Source organism: Chaetura pelagica, unplaced genomic scaffold (assembly GCF_000747805.2).
Source record: "Chaetura pelagica isolate M959 unplaced genomic scaffold, ChaPel_1.0 scaffold21, whole genome shotgun sequence".
NCBI lineage: Eukaryota > Metazoa > Chordata > Aves > Apodiformes > Apodidae > Chaetura > Chaetura pelagica.
The window spans coordinates 1,859,265-1,880,746 of NW_009952251.1; the positions used below are offsets into that span (position 1 = coordinate 1,859,265).

Genomic DNA, 21,482 nt, shown 5'->3' on the forward strand with positions numbered 1-21,482 from the left:
GCAGCAGCGAGCGGAGCGGCTGGAGGCCCTGGGGCTGCCCAGCTGGGCCGGCTGCGAGCTCATCAGTTAATTTGGGTCAATCAATAGCAGCTGTCCGCGCGAAAGGCGCCTAGTGGGAGCTAATGCCCCGCAAAGGTCGTGCTCTAAAAAATTCCGCATTTTAAAGAAGTCAGGTTGCTATTAGTACAAAATTGCTGCATTTTTAGTGCATTGAGCTACACTCAAAGCAAGATTTCCCAGAATGTCCTTCCAAGGCTCTGCTCACACATACTCACCAACACAATTCTGCTTACCCGTTTGTCTCAAAAGAGAAACCTCTGTTTCCTAGCAAAGTAAAATTACAGGGTTTTTATATTAAAGTTGTACAATATTTGGCTATTTGCACTAATGTCTCCTGTTTTCAAAGCTGATTTAGAGCATTGTGTAACGAACAGGTAAGAGCTGAGCTAATGCTTAGGTCTTGTATATAATGTGTTCAGTCTTAACTGACACTAGATCTACTTTTGTTTGTATCTGTTACAGGTTTGAATAGCTCATAATTAACAGTCATTTGTAAATACAATGGAAGCAATGGGCAAGACTGAAGATGTCCAGGGTATTCTGCGACTTAATGTGCGAGGCTGTTTCTACACAGCCAGGCGCGAGTCTTTATGCCGCTTCAAGGATTCAATGCTAGCGGCTATGTTCAGTGGTCGCTTTCCTCTAAAAGTGGATGAATCAGGTAAATATGCTCAAGCTGTAAATACGACGTTTTGATCAGGGATTTCTGAGGCAAATACATGCTTTTATATCTATCTATGCATTTTATAGTATATCTCTTTTCCCAATCTATTGAGCATCACTTGGCTTCTTTAATTCCAGGATGTAAAACAATTATGCATGCATGACTTTACAATTACAAGTAATTAATCTGAGTTCCTTGAGATTACTCATGTTTGCAAACATACATGTTTGTACAGTGCTTAGCCCTGCCGTGTCCCAGTCCAAACTGTGGCTTTGGAATGTACTTCTTCAGTATGAATATGAAAAACAGATAAAATTGAAGTTGTCAGAGTATTTGGCATCTTAACTGGGATCCTGTTTGTGACCCCCTATATTCGCCAGAGGCATCTCACTCTGCTTATTGCATAAGGAGATTTGGGTCTAATATTTTTTTCAGAATACTTCATTATCCAGTAAATAATTTTTCACCACCATGGCTAGATATAAAAGCTTGAATAAAACTAACCATGGCTCAAATTTCATACTTGTTTGTGACTTGGAAATTCTGCCAAAGTATGTCCAGTTTTAGGGTATGATGGATGGGGAACAGTAATTCCTTGTTGCACACTTTTGACTGTTTAAAATATGTGAAATATTTAACATTTTTAGGGCTGGGGTTTGCTACTATCCTTCAGTTGTAATGAGCAGCCTATTGTATACAGCTGTGTATAAATTGGTCAGTTCCTATAGTGGTCCTTGAGCCGAGCAGGCAAAGGAGAGAAAAACCCCAGAAATACTGTAAAACTTGAGCAATATTCAGGGAAGGTTAGACTACATGTATACTCGAACTGAAGCTACTTTTAACTCTTTAAATTGCCTAGAGCCAAAGTTGAAAAAATCTCTGCAATAGAAAGAAAAAATGCATCTGCAGTTAGAATTAGAAATGCATTTAGAATTAGATTTTAGCATTTTAAGTGGAGTGAAGCTGAGTTTTTATGTTGGTATGGTCCTATGCAGATTAGTGATTTACTAAAATTCCAAATAAGTGTTTAATCGACTAAGAATTCAAATTACAAATATTTCAAGTAAACAAAATAGTATTTTTAAAAATAATAACAGAAAATATACTTATATTTACTAAGTAAGCAAAACTAGTTTGATATAAAGGCTTTACTTGACCATATAGTAGAATGTGACAAGTCTGTCTTTTCTTGCTAGAAGCAGTATTTTAATTTTCTTTACATTTTCAGGAGCATGTCTAATTGATCGAGATGGAAACCTGTTTAAATATCTTTTGGATTATCTTCATGGAGAAGTTAGGATTCCTGAAGATGAACAAATTCGAATTGCACTCCAGGAGGAAGCAGATTATTTTGGAATCCCTTATCCATACAGTCTCTCTGACCATTTGGCCAATGAAATGGAGATGTATTCTTTAAGGTCAAACATAGAGCTTAAAAAGGTCTCAACATTTCTTACATTTTTAAAGATGTATTCTCTAATCCATACCCTTCATTAGCATCAGGTACTAAAACTACAGTATATGCTAGTTAAAACTTTTAAATAATTATTTACTTTTTAAGTATTTTGTTGCCTTTCTCTGACTTTCTCCTAGTTTTACAGTGTCATCTGTTAACATCAGATAAGAAATACTGCACACGTTATTCTAGATAAACTACATCCTTGATTTACTTGAGCTCACCAGTACCATTAAGAAAACTTAAATATGAAAATCTATTACACTAAAAATATTGCATTAATTGTATTAAATTACGTATTTTGCATTTTATGTTTTTTCAAGACTTTGTTAGATTTCTGTGATTCTTACGGTTTAGTTTGTACCAAGCCTACAGTTTGGGTCCTGCATTATCTCAACACCTGTGGAGTAAGCTGTGAAAGTAAAATTATTGGTGTGTATGCCACAAGAGCTGATGGAACTGATGCAATAAATAAGGAGCTAGGAACAAAAATTCATAGTAAAAGCATTTACAAAAGGTAAGATGACTGTCAAACACATGAAAGCACTATGAAGTGAAAACGAACACTCATGTATTGTAATCATGCCTAAATATTATAATATGTCGTGCAATATATCATTATTATATTACATATCTGTGGAAACAGTCAAATTCTTTCCACCTTTGAAAATGGTCACATTAAACAAACAAACAAAAAAGATAAAAACTAATAATGGGAATACAAGAATTAGAGTCCACAGAAGGTGGCTAGCATGCAGTGCTGTAAGTTACCATTATGTTTTACTTGCTATTTAAAAAATGTTTCAACTACTTAAAATTACTTTCTAATTTAGGATGATATTTACAATAAATACAGTGAATTAATCCCCATCCAGAAAAAGTTCTGGAAATATTCACAAAGTTGGTTGTTATTCATGCAGTTGGATTTTGCAGTCTTCTAAGACAGCTGAAAAAACATTTAACACCAAAAAGAACTGATTATGAAAGGAAATGATTCTTTGAAGAACAGGCACATCTCTACTACATTATTAATTTATTTTAATGTCAGTAATTATAAGTTATTGGTAGACCTGTACTTCTGAGTGCCTGGAAGCAGTCTAACTTTCTCTTAGTTGTACAGTACAGTGTCAAAAATGTGCTTCACTCTACCTTTTGAAACATGATTAAGTTCTTTATAATTAAGATGTTTATTTTCCTAAATTTAGGCTGGAAACATTAATATTTTTTTTTTAAGAGTATGTGGACACAGTATCAGGCATCTGTCCTCCTATTGTGTTCTCCCTTAAATAAATTATTGAGATTTAGAAGAATAGATTTTAGACCATTAATTGTATAAAAAATCTTTTATGAACATCTATTCTTCCATTAATATCCATTTTTAACAATAGGTGTTCACAGGCATGCAGATCATAGGAGAATGGCTATTTAGAACCTCTTATGCAAATTAAAATTAAATTTAAGTAACATTTTCCTTTCTACTTTACAAACCATTTACCATTAAGTCCTTATAGCTAGGATTTGGTAAAAAGAATTATTTAATCAGGGTTACATTTTTAAGGACTTAGCTAGATTTACCATATAACTGTTACCTTCAAAACAATATTTCTAGAGAAGCTGGAAATAACGTCCAATACATCTGGAGCTATTACTCAGTAGCTGAGTTGAAAAAGATGCTGGATGCTTTCGATGCCTGGGAAGGGAGAGGTAGAGTATTATTTATTTATTTATTTATTTCAGTACTACTACTTTTTAATAGAAAAGAAAAATATTTGCCACTTAACTATAATAATAACACCGCACTTGTTCAGCAAGTGACGTAAAATTTCCTACAGTAGTGGCTATTTGGAGGAAAGAAAAAGATTCTTAAGGGATTGTCTAAAGAGATGTGAGTTGACATGAACAACAGATGTAGTGAGAGCCACCACATGCACAGGGTGGTTGCCTGTCAGCACTGGGCACTCTGGTGGAAGCCCTAGCAGCACGTTGGCTGTAAGCAATGTTCATGTCAGCATGGTTTCAAAGCTGAAAATATACATAATAAAATACACACATTCATTTAATCAGGTGTTTATACACATGTTGACTATGTTCTCTTAAATCATCAATAGAATGTCCCTTTGAAATGCAGGTGTTAGCTACTGGAGAGTGCCTCAGGAGCTGATGGAATGTTGGACTCTTGAAGAACGCCCTTTGAAAGGCAGTTTGCATCGTATGCCACCAGTTCATAAAAGGTGTGCTGATTTGCATAGGTAGTGTAAAATAAAGCAGAAATACAGCACAAATAAAAATCTGTTTTTCTAAAAAAAAATTTCAGGTCTTATGAATAGCTGTGAATGTTGTGTTTTCTCTGTTTTTCTATTTACAGTCTTATAAAATGTCTTATAATCAGAGAACTTACTTGCAGAACTGAACTTGCTAGAAACAAATGCCCTTTTCTAGGCTGCTGAAACTATTTTTACTACTTCAGCCTTTAAAGCATCATTCAGAATGGGAAGAAGTATTTTGTAGATAACTTAAACCATAACAGACTTGAATTTGGTGGCTTTTGTATCTGATGAAATCTGTTGCATTTTAACATTTCCTTACTATAACTCCTCCAGCTTTCTTTCTCATTGATTTTCACTTAGCAGTTTGTGCACTGTATCTCTTACAATTTTTAATGTGTAAAATTACTTTCTCAGGTAAAGAGATTGCTGATACTATTAATATAAAGGCAAGCCTGACTGCAGTGATGAACAGTTGGAAACTATAAATTATACTGTAGTAAGCAAAAATTAAAAGAACTTCAAATCTGTGGATGGCTGTTGTAGATTGTCTGTTTTGTAATAATGTTATTTTAAAAGTTTACATACAGTTTGTTTCTTTAATTGAAGTTCTTTGTTTTACAGACGATTAATGGACTTTACTGAAGAGGAAGACTGTTTACCATGTAAAGTGGGTCCCAAGCCAATTAGATTCTCAGGTCCCTCAACAAGCACCCATATCAAAGTAAAAAATTCATCTTTGTTAAAGGTAGCAGGCTGCAATGCCTCACATTCTGCAGGGACTGTTAAAAAACCCAATCGTGAAAGTTTAATGCTGCACAAAGTAGCTTCTGAAAATGTATCCACAACATGCAAATCAGCACCCAGCAGTCCCCAGGCACCCAGTGGAAGGCAGAGTGCTGATAATGGGACACCACGTCAAATGACAGTCAAGACTGCAGTGCCTAGGAAGGCAATAAGCAACCGTGTAGTAAAGCTGAAGCGAACTCCACTATTTCATGTGACACCATCTCAGCCGTCTTCTTCCATGCCCAGTAAAACAAGTGAACAAGACAGTGCTCCTGGTGAAATTCCTACTATTTCTATGGTACTAAACAAGAAAGAACCAGCTGTATTAGCAGAAAGTATTAAGACTGATAAAGTGGATGGATAATGTTAAACTCAGCTGTCTGATAAACTGGATAGTTTTGCATCATCTGGACAAAGAAGAGATTGTCATCTCCTGTGCTCGTTCAAAGACTTAGTAGAAAATTATGATGTAAAAGTTCATGAAAAGCATAGGGAGAATTTTTTTTAAGCAAGCAATGAGGCATGTTTTCTGCTTTAATTCTAAATATTGTTTAGATGTTGGGAAAAAAGAAAAATGGATTACAAAAACCCCTCAAACACAGAGCATGTGCAGCCTAATGTTACAGTGTTTGTATTTCTGTCAGGCTGTACTAGTGCAACTGATCTTTTAAAGGGAGCACAACATAAAAGAAGACTTGCTTACCAACTATGATTAACATTAGCTAGAGTTGACGTTGTTAATTTGTATATTTAAAGTGGGGGAAAGTAGCTAACAATAAGTAGCTTTTATTAGATACAACTTTGCCACAAGTGTACAACATACCCAAGATTCCTGAAGTTGAATGCACTGATACTTCTGGTGAAGATAAATCACCGTTTGCTGTTGACAGCAACAAAAGGGACCACCTTTACTTGTACACGGAGAAATGCAGGAAAGGAAGCAGCATGTCCGGGGAGTAACATTGCAGTTTTCTCCACAGACCCGAGACATGTGTCGTACTTTCCTAACGCTGTGTGATCTGACCCTCGGGCGAAGCTGCTGCAGGCAGCGGGTGAAGCCTTGGCATTCTGCCTAACACCACTGTGGGGTGTGCTTTCTGCATCTGCAGGGAATCTCAAGTCTGAATCACAGCTGTGTTAAAGCAGTGTTAGCACAATTACCTCTCTTCAGACCAGGGCACAAGAACTCCTCTTTCACCCTGAGCAGGATAGAGACCTTCTTATGCCAGAGTAAATTCTGAGTAATGCTACTGAAGAGCTGCTGTATGTTTTTGTCAGCAGAGGAAAACTAAGTTTACCTTGCTAATTTTAAAAAGCCCTTTTAGTTGTCTAAACCAGTGAATGAAGCCTGGCTTTGTTTTGGGCCCTTGCTTGTTTATAGTTGGATGCTGGTGTTTTTTGTTGGTTTTGCTACTGCTTGCTCTTTTCCACCCCAGTAAATACAAATGGCCCTAAACATTGAGAAGTCCTACCACATTGCCAAAATGCAATGTTCTTAAAATTCCTGAGATTATTAGAATTACAGAAGGGTCCTTTAAATATTTATTTTCTGGATAATTTAGAAGTGAGCACGTTTTCAGGCTTTGCTTTTAACCACAAGGACAGGAAACATCATTTGCACAAGCAAAAAAATCCCACATTTTCATGTACTACCATATTTTTAAGGAGACACTTGGCCATGAACAGTAGTCGCTGTACATGTATGCAGTACTGTAATTTTCTGCTATTGGAATGTATATTAAAAAACAGCGTAACTTTTTAAGCTAGTGGTTTTTCTTAAAAAATAAACCTAAAGAGCAACACTCCCAAGACTCTTCCTATCCCAACAAAAAATGCTTTACTGAATAAAGAACAAGGCAAAAATGATGGAAAGGTACTAACAGTGTCATCACCTGTTCTTTGTCAGAAATAGAACTATATAAATACTTTGTGGTAAATCTAAACTAATTTTGGGCAACAGCCTTTAATAAAATATGTTAAACAGTAGAAACAAGTAAGGCTGATGTTACAGACCTCTGCTGCTTTCTGAGTGTTTTGGGCATCTCTTCTTACAGAACTCTCTTCTTAAAAAAAAACAAAACGCCAGCAACTGGCTGTTTATCTCATAACTGGTCACTCTTGGCCAAAACTTACTTTGCAAATTCACAGGGTTATGTGATCAGCTGTGTAGTGTGCCCAGTTCACATCAAGGATTTGACCCTTTTCAAAGTTGCCCCTTTCCTATATCTAAATATATCTTTTCATTCATTCTAGTCTCTGGTACAACATACACAAACATTTTAGTACAGTTTCTTTTAGTAGTTTGCCATAATAAAATAGATGTATTGTCTTAAATTTTTGGCAAATTTCTATTATACCCCCACACAGGTAACTGGCAGGGTACTGCAAATGGAGACCTCTGATCCCATAGACCCTCTGCTGTAGTCACAAGCAGATGAACAGGAAGGATGTAGCTGATTTATAAAATCCCAGTGTAGCTCAGTCAATAGATAGGGAAACAGAATGACAATAAAAACTGCCATCCATACGAGCTCAGACCAGGTGTTCCCCTACAACAGGGGAACCCCACAACAGGGTCCAGAAGAGTGCTACAAGATCACCGTTTCCAGAATTATTAGTTGCTCTTTCAGAGTGATATTTTTAAACAAGCTAAGTGATTTTTATTTTTTTAAATCTTTTTACAAACATACCTAAATAATTTAAGTTTTACAAACAGCTCAGCTATGTCAAATCACCTTCTCTCATTTTAGCTTTCCAGCTTTGTATTCAGTGTTTTATTTTGCTGAGTTCTGCCCTTACTCTTATGAGTTTAATCTTACACAGAAGACAAACTGATCCAACCTGCTTTAAAATACTGCCCTTTAAGATCTGCTTCCACTTTCACAGAGTGCACAAAGTGCAGTGGGAATTCCATGTTTGTGTTTAAGTGATGCCAAAGAGCTATACTTGCTTTGCAAAACTGAGGATGCATTTTTTAAAAAATGAGGTGGCTGGCCTGAAAGTCAAGCCTTTTCCAGCCCTTAATTCCCTCACTGATCCCAGTTCAATTCCCTTACATGAAAAGGAGAATCACATGTAGATGGTTCTGTAATTAGAAGAGATGATGGACCCAAGAGCATTCAATTACTTACAAGTATTGTGAACAGTAAAAAAACACTCCCCAGAAATATGCAAATACAATTCCAAAAATACGGAGACACAGGAAATGAAAGATGAAGAGATACTGTTCTGACACAGCTACATAACGTAAAATGTGTACTGCAATACTAAACCACACTTGGTGTGTCAAGACTGCAGAGTTCCCAGAACCAGCCCACTCCCTGGCCCAACCAAATCCACATTTTCCATCAAAGAAAATGGGTTTGCATCACAGTCTGGAGAGAAATGCTGTCTCTCACCTGTTAGTCCTGGGTCTGTCACATACTGAGCCTCCAGCACATCAAAGGTTAGCTGGTACTGAAGAGCACATGGTGGTCCTCTCATGCTGAGTTACAACTTATGCTAGAGATTTTATGTATTTGCAGAAGCCTGCTTGGGAGAAAGCTGACTTATGGGAAAAAATAACTTTCAATAATTCTTTCAAGAGGAGAACCTATCAGGAAGGAGTAAAAGTCATTATAGATAAGTTAGATTTTCTTTTTTTAGAAGGGCTTACAAGAAGAGATTTAAGTTTCACAAATTATTTAAGGACATAATAAGATTCCTGTTCTATACCTGCATGAAAATGATAAATATGTATCTTAGAGTGAGGTCATAATTCAAAATGTATGGAAGCTGATACATTTTGAAAAGCTACCCAGCTGATGGGTGTGTACAACACAGATCCTGCAATTTCAGTTCCGTTTACTCAAAACATTCAGCTTAAAAGCATGATAGGTAATTCACTAGGATAGAAGCACTGCTTACAATGCTAAGAAAGCCAGTGTTTACCTTTGCATGTTTATTTTTCTTTCGCCACTCTTCTAGATAGAAATGACTCATTTGCCTAAAAGGCAAATAATAGGTTTTACCACTATCTACATGTGGAACATTGCATAAGGATATCAAGAGAAACAAAACAAATCAAAATCACCAAAATGCAATCTCACTTAGAGATTATTTTTTAAGGGCCACACAGGAGAACAGTCAGTACTATGGAAATGTACAGTTAGCTAACAGAAATTAGGCAGGGGAAACTGGTAAAAAGCAGAAGTAAGTAAAAATAAGAACCTAGGAATAAACTTCTAAAGATACTCAAGAGTTCTGCTCTTACTGACATCAGCAGAAAATAAACCCTTTTATATGCCTTTCAGATTCTCAATCTTAAATGAGCTACTTCACTTGATGCCAGATCTGGATGCCAACGCATCACAATGTTAAATAATAATTTATATTAAAAGAATGTCCAGGATGTAGACAATTCTCATGGGAAGGTTCTGTTCCATGCACTTGTGGCATTAGAATCCAGGTAAAAAGGAAAAGCCTTGTCCTATCCAGACTCAGCTGAAAGCCTCCCACAGATACCACTACAATTAAGCAAATACAATTTCAGTAAGATCACAAAGGTTAGGCACTGCAAAGCAGCAAACACCAGAGTATTTTAAAAAGAGGATTTTAATTTTTTGAAAGAAACAGGTTTCTGGAAATACAGCATCAGAACATTAAGACTAAGTAAGATCTCTGTTTTAATAGAAAACTCAGAAGGATGTAGTATCTCCTCAAATATGAACCTCCACATTCTGCTGCATGTTGCTGTAACAAATTTATCAGTCGTAGTTCTTGTTATGGACAGATGGTTCCTACAGCAAAAATATAGAAAAATAATTTGGATTTGTCACGAACCGATTCAAGTTTAGAACACCTGTAACTTTTCATATGCAAAAAATAAATCCAACTAGTCATAGAAAAATGGCTGATTAGGACGAAGAATAGGGCTGTGCATCTGAACAGTCATGACTATATACATTCCAAACTTAAGAAATGAGCATTTTTCCTCAGCCTCATAAAAACAGTTTGTCAATGAAAAATACCAATATGTAATACATCTAATGCAATTTATACTTCAATTTAAAGATCTCAGATTATGGAATAATGAGCTAGAATAAAATGTACTACTTTTTCAAATGTTCTTATATATAACAATACTCTGTGTATATGTGTGCATGCATGTACGTGTATACACACACAGGAAGAGGTGAACAGCGATTTGCAGGAAAATTCTACAGGACTATCATCTTTCTTTGCAGACCATAGTATACAGACTTCCTGGGATCCTTCTAACACAGGCTGCTCTAAAAAACAGTAATGTTGACTGGTACCACCACATATCTACAACAGGTCTTTTGCTATTGTAAAGGTAATTATCAGTTAAATTTTCCAATCTAGATTTCATTTTTCTAAAAAGTAAATGCTGCTTTGGTAAGATTCTTTACTGTCATGACAAAGTAACTGCGAACATATTGGGTAAAGACTTGAAAGTATGAATTAATTTTTATAATTAGTAAGTAATAAAGATACCAACAAGTTTTAAGCAGCAACAGATTTAAAATGACTATGTTCTGACTTATTTTCTTCATCAATGAGCCTCTCAAGCAAGAAACTAAAATGAAGAGATTATATTTCTTTGCCTGCCATCACTGTGACATTTTAAGCCACCAAGGTCACAGCTGGCACTGAAAGAACAGTGGCATCAGCAGAGACATCCATCCTTGCAGGGCATAAGTTGCATTGTGACACCCTGCCAACACTGCCTTGGAAAGGCCTGTGATCTGCTGTGTCTGGCGTATGATGCTTTCGTCGGGTCTTTTCTGAATGTGTTGGATTCTCTGTGGTCCTTGTAGTTGTGGACTGCTCTTGATTTTTCATAGCTCCTTTATTTTTAGATCTGAAGTTGTTATGCTGCTGTCTTCTGTGTTCAGACCTGGAACCACTCTTTGTATTGTTTTGATCAGCCTCATTACTGGCACCTTGTGACTTAAGAGATCCATTGAGCCGGACGTTTTGGTGCTGTGGGTTGAATCTTCGTCTCTGGCTAGAAGAACCATTCTTCCCAGAAAGAAATTGGATAACTGTTAGGTTATCTGAATCCTTCCAACAGGACAAGAAACACAGCAATCAGAATTAACAAAAATTGGAGAATAAAATTTTCAGTGTAACTAGGAGAGGGAAAACACTATACAGATTTGATTGTTGCCAGAGCTATTTATAACACTCAAAAACTGATGTATGCTACATCAGAGTAGCCTGGAAATATAGATGGCAGGTTCACCACTGCTGTGAAATTAAAATCTGCCATGATTCCAGAGAGTACTGAAAAGGGAATGAAATACCAGACATCTCAACAGGAACAGTTAAGAAGCACTGAAGAACTTGATACTGATTTTTGTGCAAAATCACAAAAATACACTTCCTAGTAAAGTATTGTGTACATGCTATGGTAAGACTGCAAGAAGAACAGAAATTCACATGTAAATTCCAGTCAAGTTAAGAATCCACATGGTGGAAAGATGTGTATTGTGACATCTGGCTCAGAGGAAGCTTTGATCCTTAGTGGGAAGTGGCTGAACTGTTTATTTGCAGGACTGCCAGGGCAGCTGATTCCACACAAGCGCTGACATTACATAATGCTCCTACATTTCACTTTAGGCACTTACTTGAACTTAAAATCCCTACTGGGACAAAACTCAGACCAACTTCGCAGCTTTACTGAAGCACAACAGTACAAGGTCATCCTAAGGTGCTCTTACAGTGAAATTGCAAGCAATATAGCATGATACTATAAGCTATATTACCCAGCTTTTGAAATAATACTCTTAAACCTGGTAGGATTCCACTTTCAAAGTCTATCTATGCTTCAGCAGCTCACCAACTGATAATTTGTCAAGGATCAGGAATAAATGTTTCTCCATTGTAGCATGCAGGGCAACTAGCATTATGGAGGCTTTTCTCTTTTTCAGTCCATTAACTGCCACTTGTCACTTCTGAACACCAGACAGTGCTCTTTGCTGGTAGGGCTTTTCTGGTATTTCCACCTTGTATGTTCACACTGCCTCAAAAATGAAGCTGGAAAATATATACTTGCATATTTTAAAGTTATATTAATTAAATATACTGGCACAAAAATGGCATTTGATTTTTTACTTCGAAACTTTCAATGCTGTACATTTTTCCAAAATTTTGGAAATAACAAGGTAGTTCATAACTGGTTTCTTACCTGCTTATTTGTCAGGATTCCTTGAGAAGAAGATTCTGTAGGATTGGAAGAAAGGTGACGTTGTACTTTAGCGCTGGCTGCTTTATTATCAGAGTTCTTGGCATTACTAGAGGACTTCCGAGTGTGCATATTTTGCTTGCCAGTTGTTACATGCGAGGTGATTGAAGACAGCACTGAACTACACGGTGTTCTTGAGGAATAGTTGTTCTTTGGGTGAGAAACTATAAAAAAAGTTATTGCATTATCAGTTAAATTATCAACTAAATATAAGGCTGTATTCTTATCCTGCTTATAGTTAATTCTGCTAGCATCATTCTAGCCTTACTTTAGACAATGAAACAAGCTAGATAGCTAAGGCTGCAATTATGCCATATTGTTAGACTTCTGTGAAACTGCATTGTCATGAAGCGTCTGGAGGTAAGAGAGCCAACGTGGTGGAACTGCACTAAAACTGGAAGGAGCCTGGCAGAAAGCTAGACTTTGGTCACCCAAGAAAACTTTGCAAAATTCCTGGCACCTATTGGTTTGCTTGTGAACTTTTAACCAGTTGACTGTGCTGTCAGGACTGTCCCATGCACTGCTGCCCTATCAGTAATGCTCCGAATGGGAGTCTTCAGGAAACAAAGGAAGAAACAATGGCAGGACGTGAGATGTACACCAGTAACCTAACTGCTTGAAATCAAAGGAAGTTGTGCCTGTAGACACCATAGACTAAATTCAATTCCATGATCTTTGGTCATGAAAGTCTGAAGATGCTGATGTTTGTTGTCTATTATATGTACTAGGTACATGACAGGTAATAGCCCGGGAAGCTTATTATGTCTTATTTTTTAAGAAGTCTACAGTCATGCACCAGTACAGATTACTAGGTAGTTAACCTGCTGAAAAGCAGCTCTGTGGGGAAGGACCTCAGAGTCCTGGTGGACAAGTTATCCATGGGACAGTATTGTGCCCTTGTGGCCAAGATGACCAATGGTATCCTGGGGTGCATAAAGAAGTGTGTCCAGCAGGTCGAGGAAGATTCTCCTCCCCCTCTACTCTGCTCTAGTGAGACCACATCTGGAGTATTGTGTCCAGTTCTGGGCTCCCCAGTTCGAGAGGGGCAGGGATTTACTTGAGAGAGTCCAACAGAGGGCTACAAGGATGATTAAGGGATTGGAACACCTGTCTTAAGAGGAAAGACTTAGAGACCTGGAGCTATTTAGTCTGGAGGGCATCTTGTTAATGTTTACAAATATCTGAAGGGTGGGTGTCAAGGAGGGGCCAGTCTCTTTTCAGTTGTGCCCTGAGATAGGACAAGGGGCAAAGGACACAAACTGGAGCACAGGATTCTATGTTGCTTATTCCTCTCTAAGGAGATGGCTAACAAAGGTTCTTCTGTACCATGGGTATCTATAAAAGACAATTCACTTATCCACTTCATGTGGATCATGGCAGTCAGCACCATTACTATGGCTCATCTCAGTATATTCCTGCTCCCTACTTATTAGCATTTTGAGATCAGCTGATTTCTTAACAACTTCCATGTCTGGATGTGAAGTGCACTGAACAAATCCTTGATTCTTTTCTCTTTGCATTTCCACAAGCTGTTCAAGTTGCTTGCTTCTGTGCAATGGCCCCTATGCAGTTCCAAAGATGACTCTGATGATATGTAGTAAAGTTCTTGTTCTTAATTTTCTCTTCTGATGTTTCTGATAACAGAATTCCTGTCTTCTCTGGTGACGACAAATCAGAGGTTCATTTCAGAGCGACACCTGTTGTTTTATCTAAAATGTACTTGGATTTTTCTGCTTTTAGTAGGGAGAAAGAAGATGTGGAATAATTTTAGCAACTAAGTATCATCTGTTACTTCTGTTGAGGCTCTTACTTACTTATGCCAACATCACCTCTTTCTCCCATTAGGTGTCCTCTTCAGAAAAATAATGCAATGATCTACACAATGAACTGAATTTCCTAAGTTCAGTGAGGCTGGCTGTCACTGAATTCTACTGTTATCTCTTGTCTAAAACAGACTGCTGCACATGGAAGCCCATATAAAAATCCAGCTGCTTGTCATAAAAACGTATTTTTAACCAAAAAGAATGTACAAGAAATGGGTACAACCCACCACTGGGCATTCTGGATGTATGTCAGTCCAATTATTTTTGTTTCTTCCTGTCTTTGATTAGGAGTATATGCTGCCCACCCTCTTGTCATGCTTAGAACATGCCTTCCCTTGCATGAGCTCTGTGGGTTTTGTTCTTGCTTTTGTTAAAGCCCTCAACAGTGGCTGTTCTTAGCTACAGGCCCAGCATTATCTCTGTTTGAGGGGTACTTGCAGTTCCTAGCAGGATATGGGCCTCACTGTGAGATGCTCCAAACAGAATAATCTTTTGTACTGAAGAGCTCTTACCAAAGACATCCCAGCAGCATGAGTTGCTCATCTAAGGTCACTGAGGGTAGATTAGAGATAAGTTCTTCAGACGGCCAGTGCACTATTAGTCAATTGTAAGGTGGCACTGCTTCCCTGCTGATAGCTGTCCTTTTGACTTCACTGACCTGATTTCAACAGGAAACTATGCTTCAGTAATGCTTTAGTGAAATGAGGTATAAATAATGAACTTGAATAAATAACTGCAGCTGGAAGTTATTTAGGAAAGCAGTTCAATGAGTTAAAAAAAATTGTCTATGGTTGTATCAATAGCAGCTGTGGTTATATGAGTCAGGATAATATTTACAGAATTTTCAATCTCTTAAGTTTCATGGTATTCTTACAATCTAATGAATTAAACTGTTTATGCCTCAAAGGAGTCAGTTCTTCAGCTGTGCAGTCAGAAGATTGCATTGGCAGACTGTGTGACATTTTTTCTTTTTTTCTTTTTCTAGTAACTCCTTGAAAATAATTATTTTTTTCTTCCCTAAATGGTTTTTCTTCTGCCAAGATGCACTAGTTTAGTATTGTGTTAACAGTTTCTTTCCTGAGTGACAGTACTGATGGGATATCATAGGACAGTAACATCTGGGACAAAGCATTATATAATTTACTTTTTGCAAAGGGGAGGGGGTGTTGTGGAGCATGAAAAAGGTAAGAAACAGGCTATTTTGTATTTTTCAACAGGGACATGATACTTGGAACAGAAAATTAAGCTGAATTTCCAAACAGAAGTGCAGATGATTTGGAAATGAACATTTGGGACTATCTCGAGCTCCTAAAAAATGCAGTTAATACTGTTATAAAGCTTAGGGAGTTACTCCTAGCACAAGAGATCTGAATTGGTCTCATAACATGCTCACACAGAGAAGCTTCTGATTTACTAGTTATTAATAAAGTACTGAGTCCAAGTGCTCCCCAAAGCTGACTACTATTTCCACCCGGAAATCCTCTTTAGATGGAAAACTCCAACTGATCTCAGTAATACTGGGAAATCTCTGACAAAGAAGGCACTGTGCACATGCAGATGGACTGTGCAGCACATGTACAGCAAATTTAATGCATTGCATACTGTGAAGTTAATTTGTGCATGTCCAGCAAACCTGCTGCAGCCATTCAGCTAGATTTGGACAGGCTGGAGAGGTGGGCAAAGAGGAATCTAATAAGATTAAACAAGCAAATGCAGAGTTCTGCACCTGGGAAGGAACAACAAAATGCACCAGTACAGGCTAGGAGATGATCTGCTAGAGAGCAGCTCCGTGGAGAAGGACCCTGGAGTTCTGGTAGACATGAGGTTATCCATGGGACAACAATGTGCCCTTGTGGCCAAGAAGGCCAATGGTATCTTGGGGTGCATTAAGGAGTGTCTCCAGCAGATCAACAGAGGTTCTCCTTCCCCCTTACTAGGCCCTGGTGAAATCTCACTTTAGAGTATTGTGTCCAGTTCTGGGCTCCCCAGTTCAAGAGGGACAGGGATCTACTTGAGAGAGTCCAAGGGAGGGCTACAAGGATGATTAAGGGACTGGAACACATGCCTTACGAGGAAAGGCTGAGAGACCTGGGGATTTTCAGCCTAGAGAGGAGAAGGTTGAGGGGGGATCAAATTAATGTCTATAAATATATGAGGATTGGGCATCAAGAAGGCAGGGACAAGGTCTTTTCACTTGTGCCCTGTGATAGGATGAAGGGCAATGGATTCAAACTCGAGCACAGGAAGTTCCACCTCAACATAAGGAAGAACTTTACTGTGAGGGTTACAGAGCACCGGAACAGGCTCCCAGGAGAGGTTCTGAAGTCTCCTCTAGAGACTTTCAAGACCTGTCTGGATGCCTTTCTGAGTGATCTGCCCTAGTTTTTGTTGTTTTTTGTTGTTTTGTTTGGTTGTTTTTTGTTGGGTTTTTTTGTGTCCTGCTCCAGCACAGGGGTTGGATTCAATGATCTTTGGAGGTCCCTTCCAACCCCTAATATTCTGTGGTTCAAGACCCTCGGTATGAGAAACCACCAGCACTTACTTTCTCCACAGAGCTGAATTTGGGTCTTCAGCTGTTCTGTATCACAGGAAAATCGGGCAGACCTGCCCAGCTCTTCATCATATTTCCGTTCACTCACAAAGTGCTGCAAGAATACAGACAAATTAAGAGTGATTTGCATTCTGAGCAAAAGACTACATGGAAGGTACAGAAACCAGTCAATACTCCCCTTAAGTTTACTTCAAGGCTCAGCAAACTCTTGATCCTGTCCCCATAGGAACTCTATGGAAAACTATGTATTTTCCTAACAGTACCAAATGACATGTCTCACAGCCTAGCAACAGGTGGATCACCCCCACACTTGAGAAGTGGGTCATTTCATCAGAGAATGCTTTTGATCACTGAACCTGAAGCTATCAGCTTTACTTGTTAACTGAATCTGATACACAAAACAGACAGCAGAACTCCCCACTGCTCCACTTAGGAGGGGACAGCTACACTTATCTGATAGTGTCTGTATGCTGCCCAGGGGTGCTATAATGCTTTAATAAGGTAATGCTTTCCCCACTGAAAGACAGTTACACTTCGGCCCATAGCAAGAATTCACAGCCTGGGCACATTAAGATGACACCACTTTCTTGGCATTAAATATCCAAGCAGAAGTGAATGCCTGACCTTAATTTCAGCCCTGAGTTCAGACAGTTGTGCTTCAGCCATCTGACTGGCTAGGTCCGTCAGTCTCTTCAGCTCCTCAGCTTTCTTCTGCCGAGCAGTCAGGATTTCCACTGTCAAATACCAACAGACAATAATTAACATTAGGAAGGTAAATTTCTCTGTAATTCATTACTCTTTGGGCACTGACACCATACACATCACATGCGAGACAAACACACACATCTCAGACCCCCAAATTCAACTGGACTTCTAATGTGCTGCTTGAACAGATTAAATCAATCAGTATATTTAACTGAACTGCCTAATATTGAAAAAGATCTGGAAACAGGATAGCTGTCAGAAAATCAAAGTTAAACTAATCCTTCAACATTTAGACAAACAGGGGCAGAGACCTGTTGTTTTGAGTTTTCCAGTGCTTTATTTTTAAGCACAAATTCAGGGAGCCTTCCATGGAGACATGGAAAGAAGCATTACTTTGAGTCAACAGCCTGCTTCTGAAGACATGCTATATTTTATTTACACAGGGGCATTTCAGTTCCTCTGAAAAAAATCTGTTCCTATATAGCTTATGTTAAAATCACTGGCACTGTGATTTTGCTTTCAAGCACAGAACATACACAGTTGCCACTTCTACAGCACAGCAGTATTACAAAGGTTAACAGTCTTTAGGAAAAAACAAAATATTCACTACTGCCTTTCTTGTACATGTTATATAAAGAGGGAGTGAACATACTTCTAGGAAAAGAGTGATCATGAACCACAAAGCAATGGTCCACCTACATACAGCATAACATAACCTTACAATTTTGGTGAAAATGTAAAAAATATGCAAACTCTATTACCTACATGGTAACTCAATGAAAAAGTAACAGCTGATTAATTGGCTGGTATGATCAGCCCTTACAGCAGGTAGGAAAGATAGCATCTAAATGTAATATAATTATAACTCTAGTTTTTGTCTAGAGCTTATGTCTACATTCGCAGTGAGTGGTAGTTATTGTAAAATACCTTAAGGCCACAGACTCCATTGCAGCTGTGAAGACTTTGGCTTCTTGTGCCACAACTTTTCAGAGCAGATTTGGCAAGTCACCTAACCAGCACAGACTTCATAATGCAGATTTTTAGGTAAGAATTCATGATATTTCACAGTTTGTTTCTCAACACATTTTTATTTAGTTAATCAGATGGCACCTTCTTTTGGAAGTATCACAGAATTATTTGGGCTGGAAGGAACCTTGAAATGTCATCTAGTCCAACCCCTCTTCAATGAGCAGGGACATCTTTAACTACATCAGGTTGCTCAGAGCCCCATCTAACCTGACTCTGAACATTTCCAGAGATGTGGTATCTTACCACTTCTCTGGGCTATCTGTTCTAGTATTCCACCAACTACAGCATGGTGCAGCAGCTACAGAAAGACAGAGCTGCAGCTGTACAGCTGTGTGGTAGCAACCAAACCACATGACAGAGTAGCACATGTCACACAGGGCAGGGAAGGCAGAGGATGGCTACAGTTCCTCTAGCCCTGTGGCTAAATCTCTACCTACATTACTACTTAGGCTAAGAAGAGGTGTGTATCTATATCTCAAGCTGGTCTTTTAATTATTATTTTTTTTTGTGGAATATGATCTACAAATCTGAGAAACTTTTATCAGAATACACTAACAGTTAACTAGCTTTTTTCCATGTCCGATGGTTCTGCTTTATTGCAGGTAATGCTAATATTGTCTTCCCCCAAGGTCAGCTGAAGCGACTACCCAAACCATACCATCTCATCTCATCTCATACTGACACATCTCCAAATGAGATGCCAAACAAATACCAATTTAAAAAAAAAAAACATAACAAAAAAACCCACTTGAAATTATCATATTTGGAAATTTTACCATTATCGACAGCAATAGTAAGATTACCCACTGTAAAACAGTCCTCCAATGCAGCAAAGAGATGTGAAAATAAATAATAACGTAAATCTTGGTTAGTGTGTTACAGTGCTGCAACAACTTCCTGTCTGAAGTTCTGAAAGGACTTGACAAGCCTATTACAGTCTCGAGAGACAGCAGAAACTCGTGTCACATGTGGAGTCAGCATGAACACAGGGAAATAGAACCTGCCATGTGCAAATGCAGCACTTTGCATACCTGTAGATAAAAATTAGGTTTACTTTCCACAAAAAGTACTACTATACCTGGCCAAGATTAATGAATGGGCCCTATGATACCATTAGCCCTGGACACTGGATTTCCAAAATGTGTTTTTGTTTATGCAGTTAGGGCTTAGATCTATGTCTGCTGATATCAATGGGAATTTTACCATTGATTTTCCTGTGAGTGGGCACTTGCCCTGTAGCTGATTATGGCTACCTGCTCTCTACAGGTAACCAGAAAGTTGCTGATATGTTTCTATCTACAAATCCTCTCCAGAATAACAAAGAACTCAAATTTCATTATCTATTTCATGTTTGTATTACTAAAGTTCACATACAGAATTTGAAAAATAAATGCCAATCTTTGCTGTAAGAACTCCTACCTTTTAGTTTCTACACATATACAACTGCAAGAGACTTAACTAGCAATGGAAGATTTAGATTTATTTTTTTTAAATAAAAATTTAGCTAGTATACATTTGTGAAGTAAGTGAGAGTTCTAAATGCAAACTGATAATTCAAGAATGTTAGATGTATTTGTGACCCCTCCGGGAAGGACTTTATATTCACAAATCAATAAAAGGATTGCATGAAAACACAGCAGTGATATACATATATTTTTCATCTCTCAGGCAAAGTATCATTCTAACAATATTTTGATTATTCTTCAGTTTCTTGCTTAGCAATCTCTAATAAAACACATCCCCTTGATTACTAAGCCATGAATACTGTATCTCAGGCAGATACTGTGGTATCCTAATACGTTGCTTATCTTGCTGGTTTTTGTGGTTTTTTTACCCAAACCAGAATATATATCTTTTACCTATGCAAAAACCAGAGATGACATGGAAGTCTGGAATCACATCAACTCCCACAGATTCCAGTAAACAAATGTCAGTTTGGAAGTTTTTTTGGTTTTAATTCATAAGCTTGATCACTATCCCTTAAAGCTATGCAAGGCCACACAATAACATATTCCCCATGTAATTTTCAGCATTCTAACTCACATATGTAATATAAGAAAGCAAAGAGTGATTAAGGAAATGGAAAAGGACTAATCAACAAACCACAGAAATAAGAAAAAAGAAAGCAGTCAAAAAGCTCTGATGAGAAAAGCAGAAGCAATGATTAATTTAAATCTAACTTATATCAACTTCTGGTTTACTTTAATTTCAAAATATTAAGACTTTTATGCACAGCGCTTTGAGATAGAAACTATAAAGAAACTATCCCAAAACATCAAAGACTTATTTGATTGGATACATATACAAGCTGCTAACCAAATTTATATACGGTACAATTTTCTGCCAAACAAAACAAACATTTACATTAATATTCCAAAAGTTCCCTGTGTAATTTTTTTACTTACTGGCTTCTTCTTTAACTTTATCAATTTCTGCCATCAATGACACTTCTTTGTCTACAATGCTAAAAAAAAAAGAAAAAAGAAAAAATCAATAATTTAATCCATGCTAGAACTTCATAAAATCAAAAGCAGTAACTACACAAATACTTCAGACCTTAGTTATGGGCAATCTTGAAATAATTGAAATTTTAAAAAATGGAAGCTGAAGAAACAGCTGGCCTGCTCACATGTCTGAACAGATGTGGAAGTCAGTCTGATTCACCTTTTCTGTATGGCCTGGGCACAGCAGTCCCCAGACAACTCAAGAGCCTCTTTCCTAATTAAGCAAGATTTCATATTGCTGCTGACCAGGTTAATACAGTAAATATTGCTCTCAGTGCAACACTAACAATAAAACAGATTTGAAGCTGTGTGGAAAGAGGTCCTTCTATTCCTTAAATAGAGATACTTGTGCAAAACATGTAAGGATAAACAAGAAAATGCTTTGTAA

The 21,482-nt window shown here is 37.7% G+C and overlaps 2 protein-coding genes across 4 annotated transcripts in view; one reads left to right on the plus strand and one right to left on the minus strand.

The window, feature by feature from the left end:
* The first annotated feature begins 561 nt into the window (after window positions 1-561).
* On the plus strand, window positions 562-5,597 carry KCTD18 (potassium channel tetramerization domain containing 18). Its single transcript, XM_010007350.1, has 6 exons — window positions 562-721; window positions 1,953-2,164; window positions 2,504-2,697; window positions 3,790-3,884; window positions 4,309-4,411; window positions 5,069-5,597. Exons 1-6 carry the CDS (start codon window positions 562-564, stop codon window positions 5,595-5,597), a joined length of 1,293 nt encoding a protein of 430 aa, XP_010005652.1.
* A 4,698-nt stretch (window positions 5,598-10,295) lies between these two features.
* Window positions 10,296-21,482, minus strand: part of SPATS2L (spermatogenesis associated, serine-rich 2-like) — a 32,670-nt gene continuing 21,483 nt past the window's right edge. For all 3 annotated transcript variants that reach the window (XM_010007351.1, XM_010007352.1, XM_010007353.1), the window contains 5 exons: window positions 20,996-21,054; window positions 17,481-17,590; window positions 16,848-16,950; window positions 12,426-12,646; window positions 10,296-11,257 (listed from right to left, as the gene is read on the minus strand). In XM_010007351.1, the coding sequence (XP_010005653.1) occupies window positions 10,859-11,257; window positions 12,426-12,646; window positions 16,848-16,950; window positions 17,481-17,590; window positions 20,996-21,054 (892 nt within the window). In that variant the 3' untranslated portion in view covers window positions 10,296-10,858. The remainder of the gene's footprint in view (window positions 11,258-12,425; window positions 12,647-16,847; window positions 16,951-17,480; window positions 17,591-20,995; window positions 21,055-21,482) is intronic.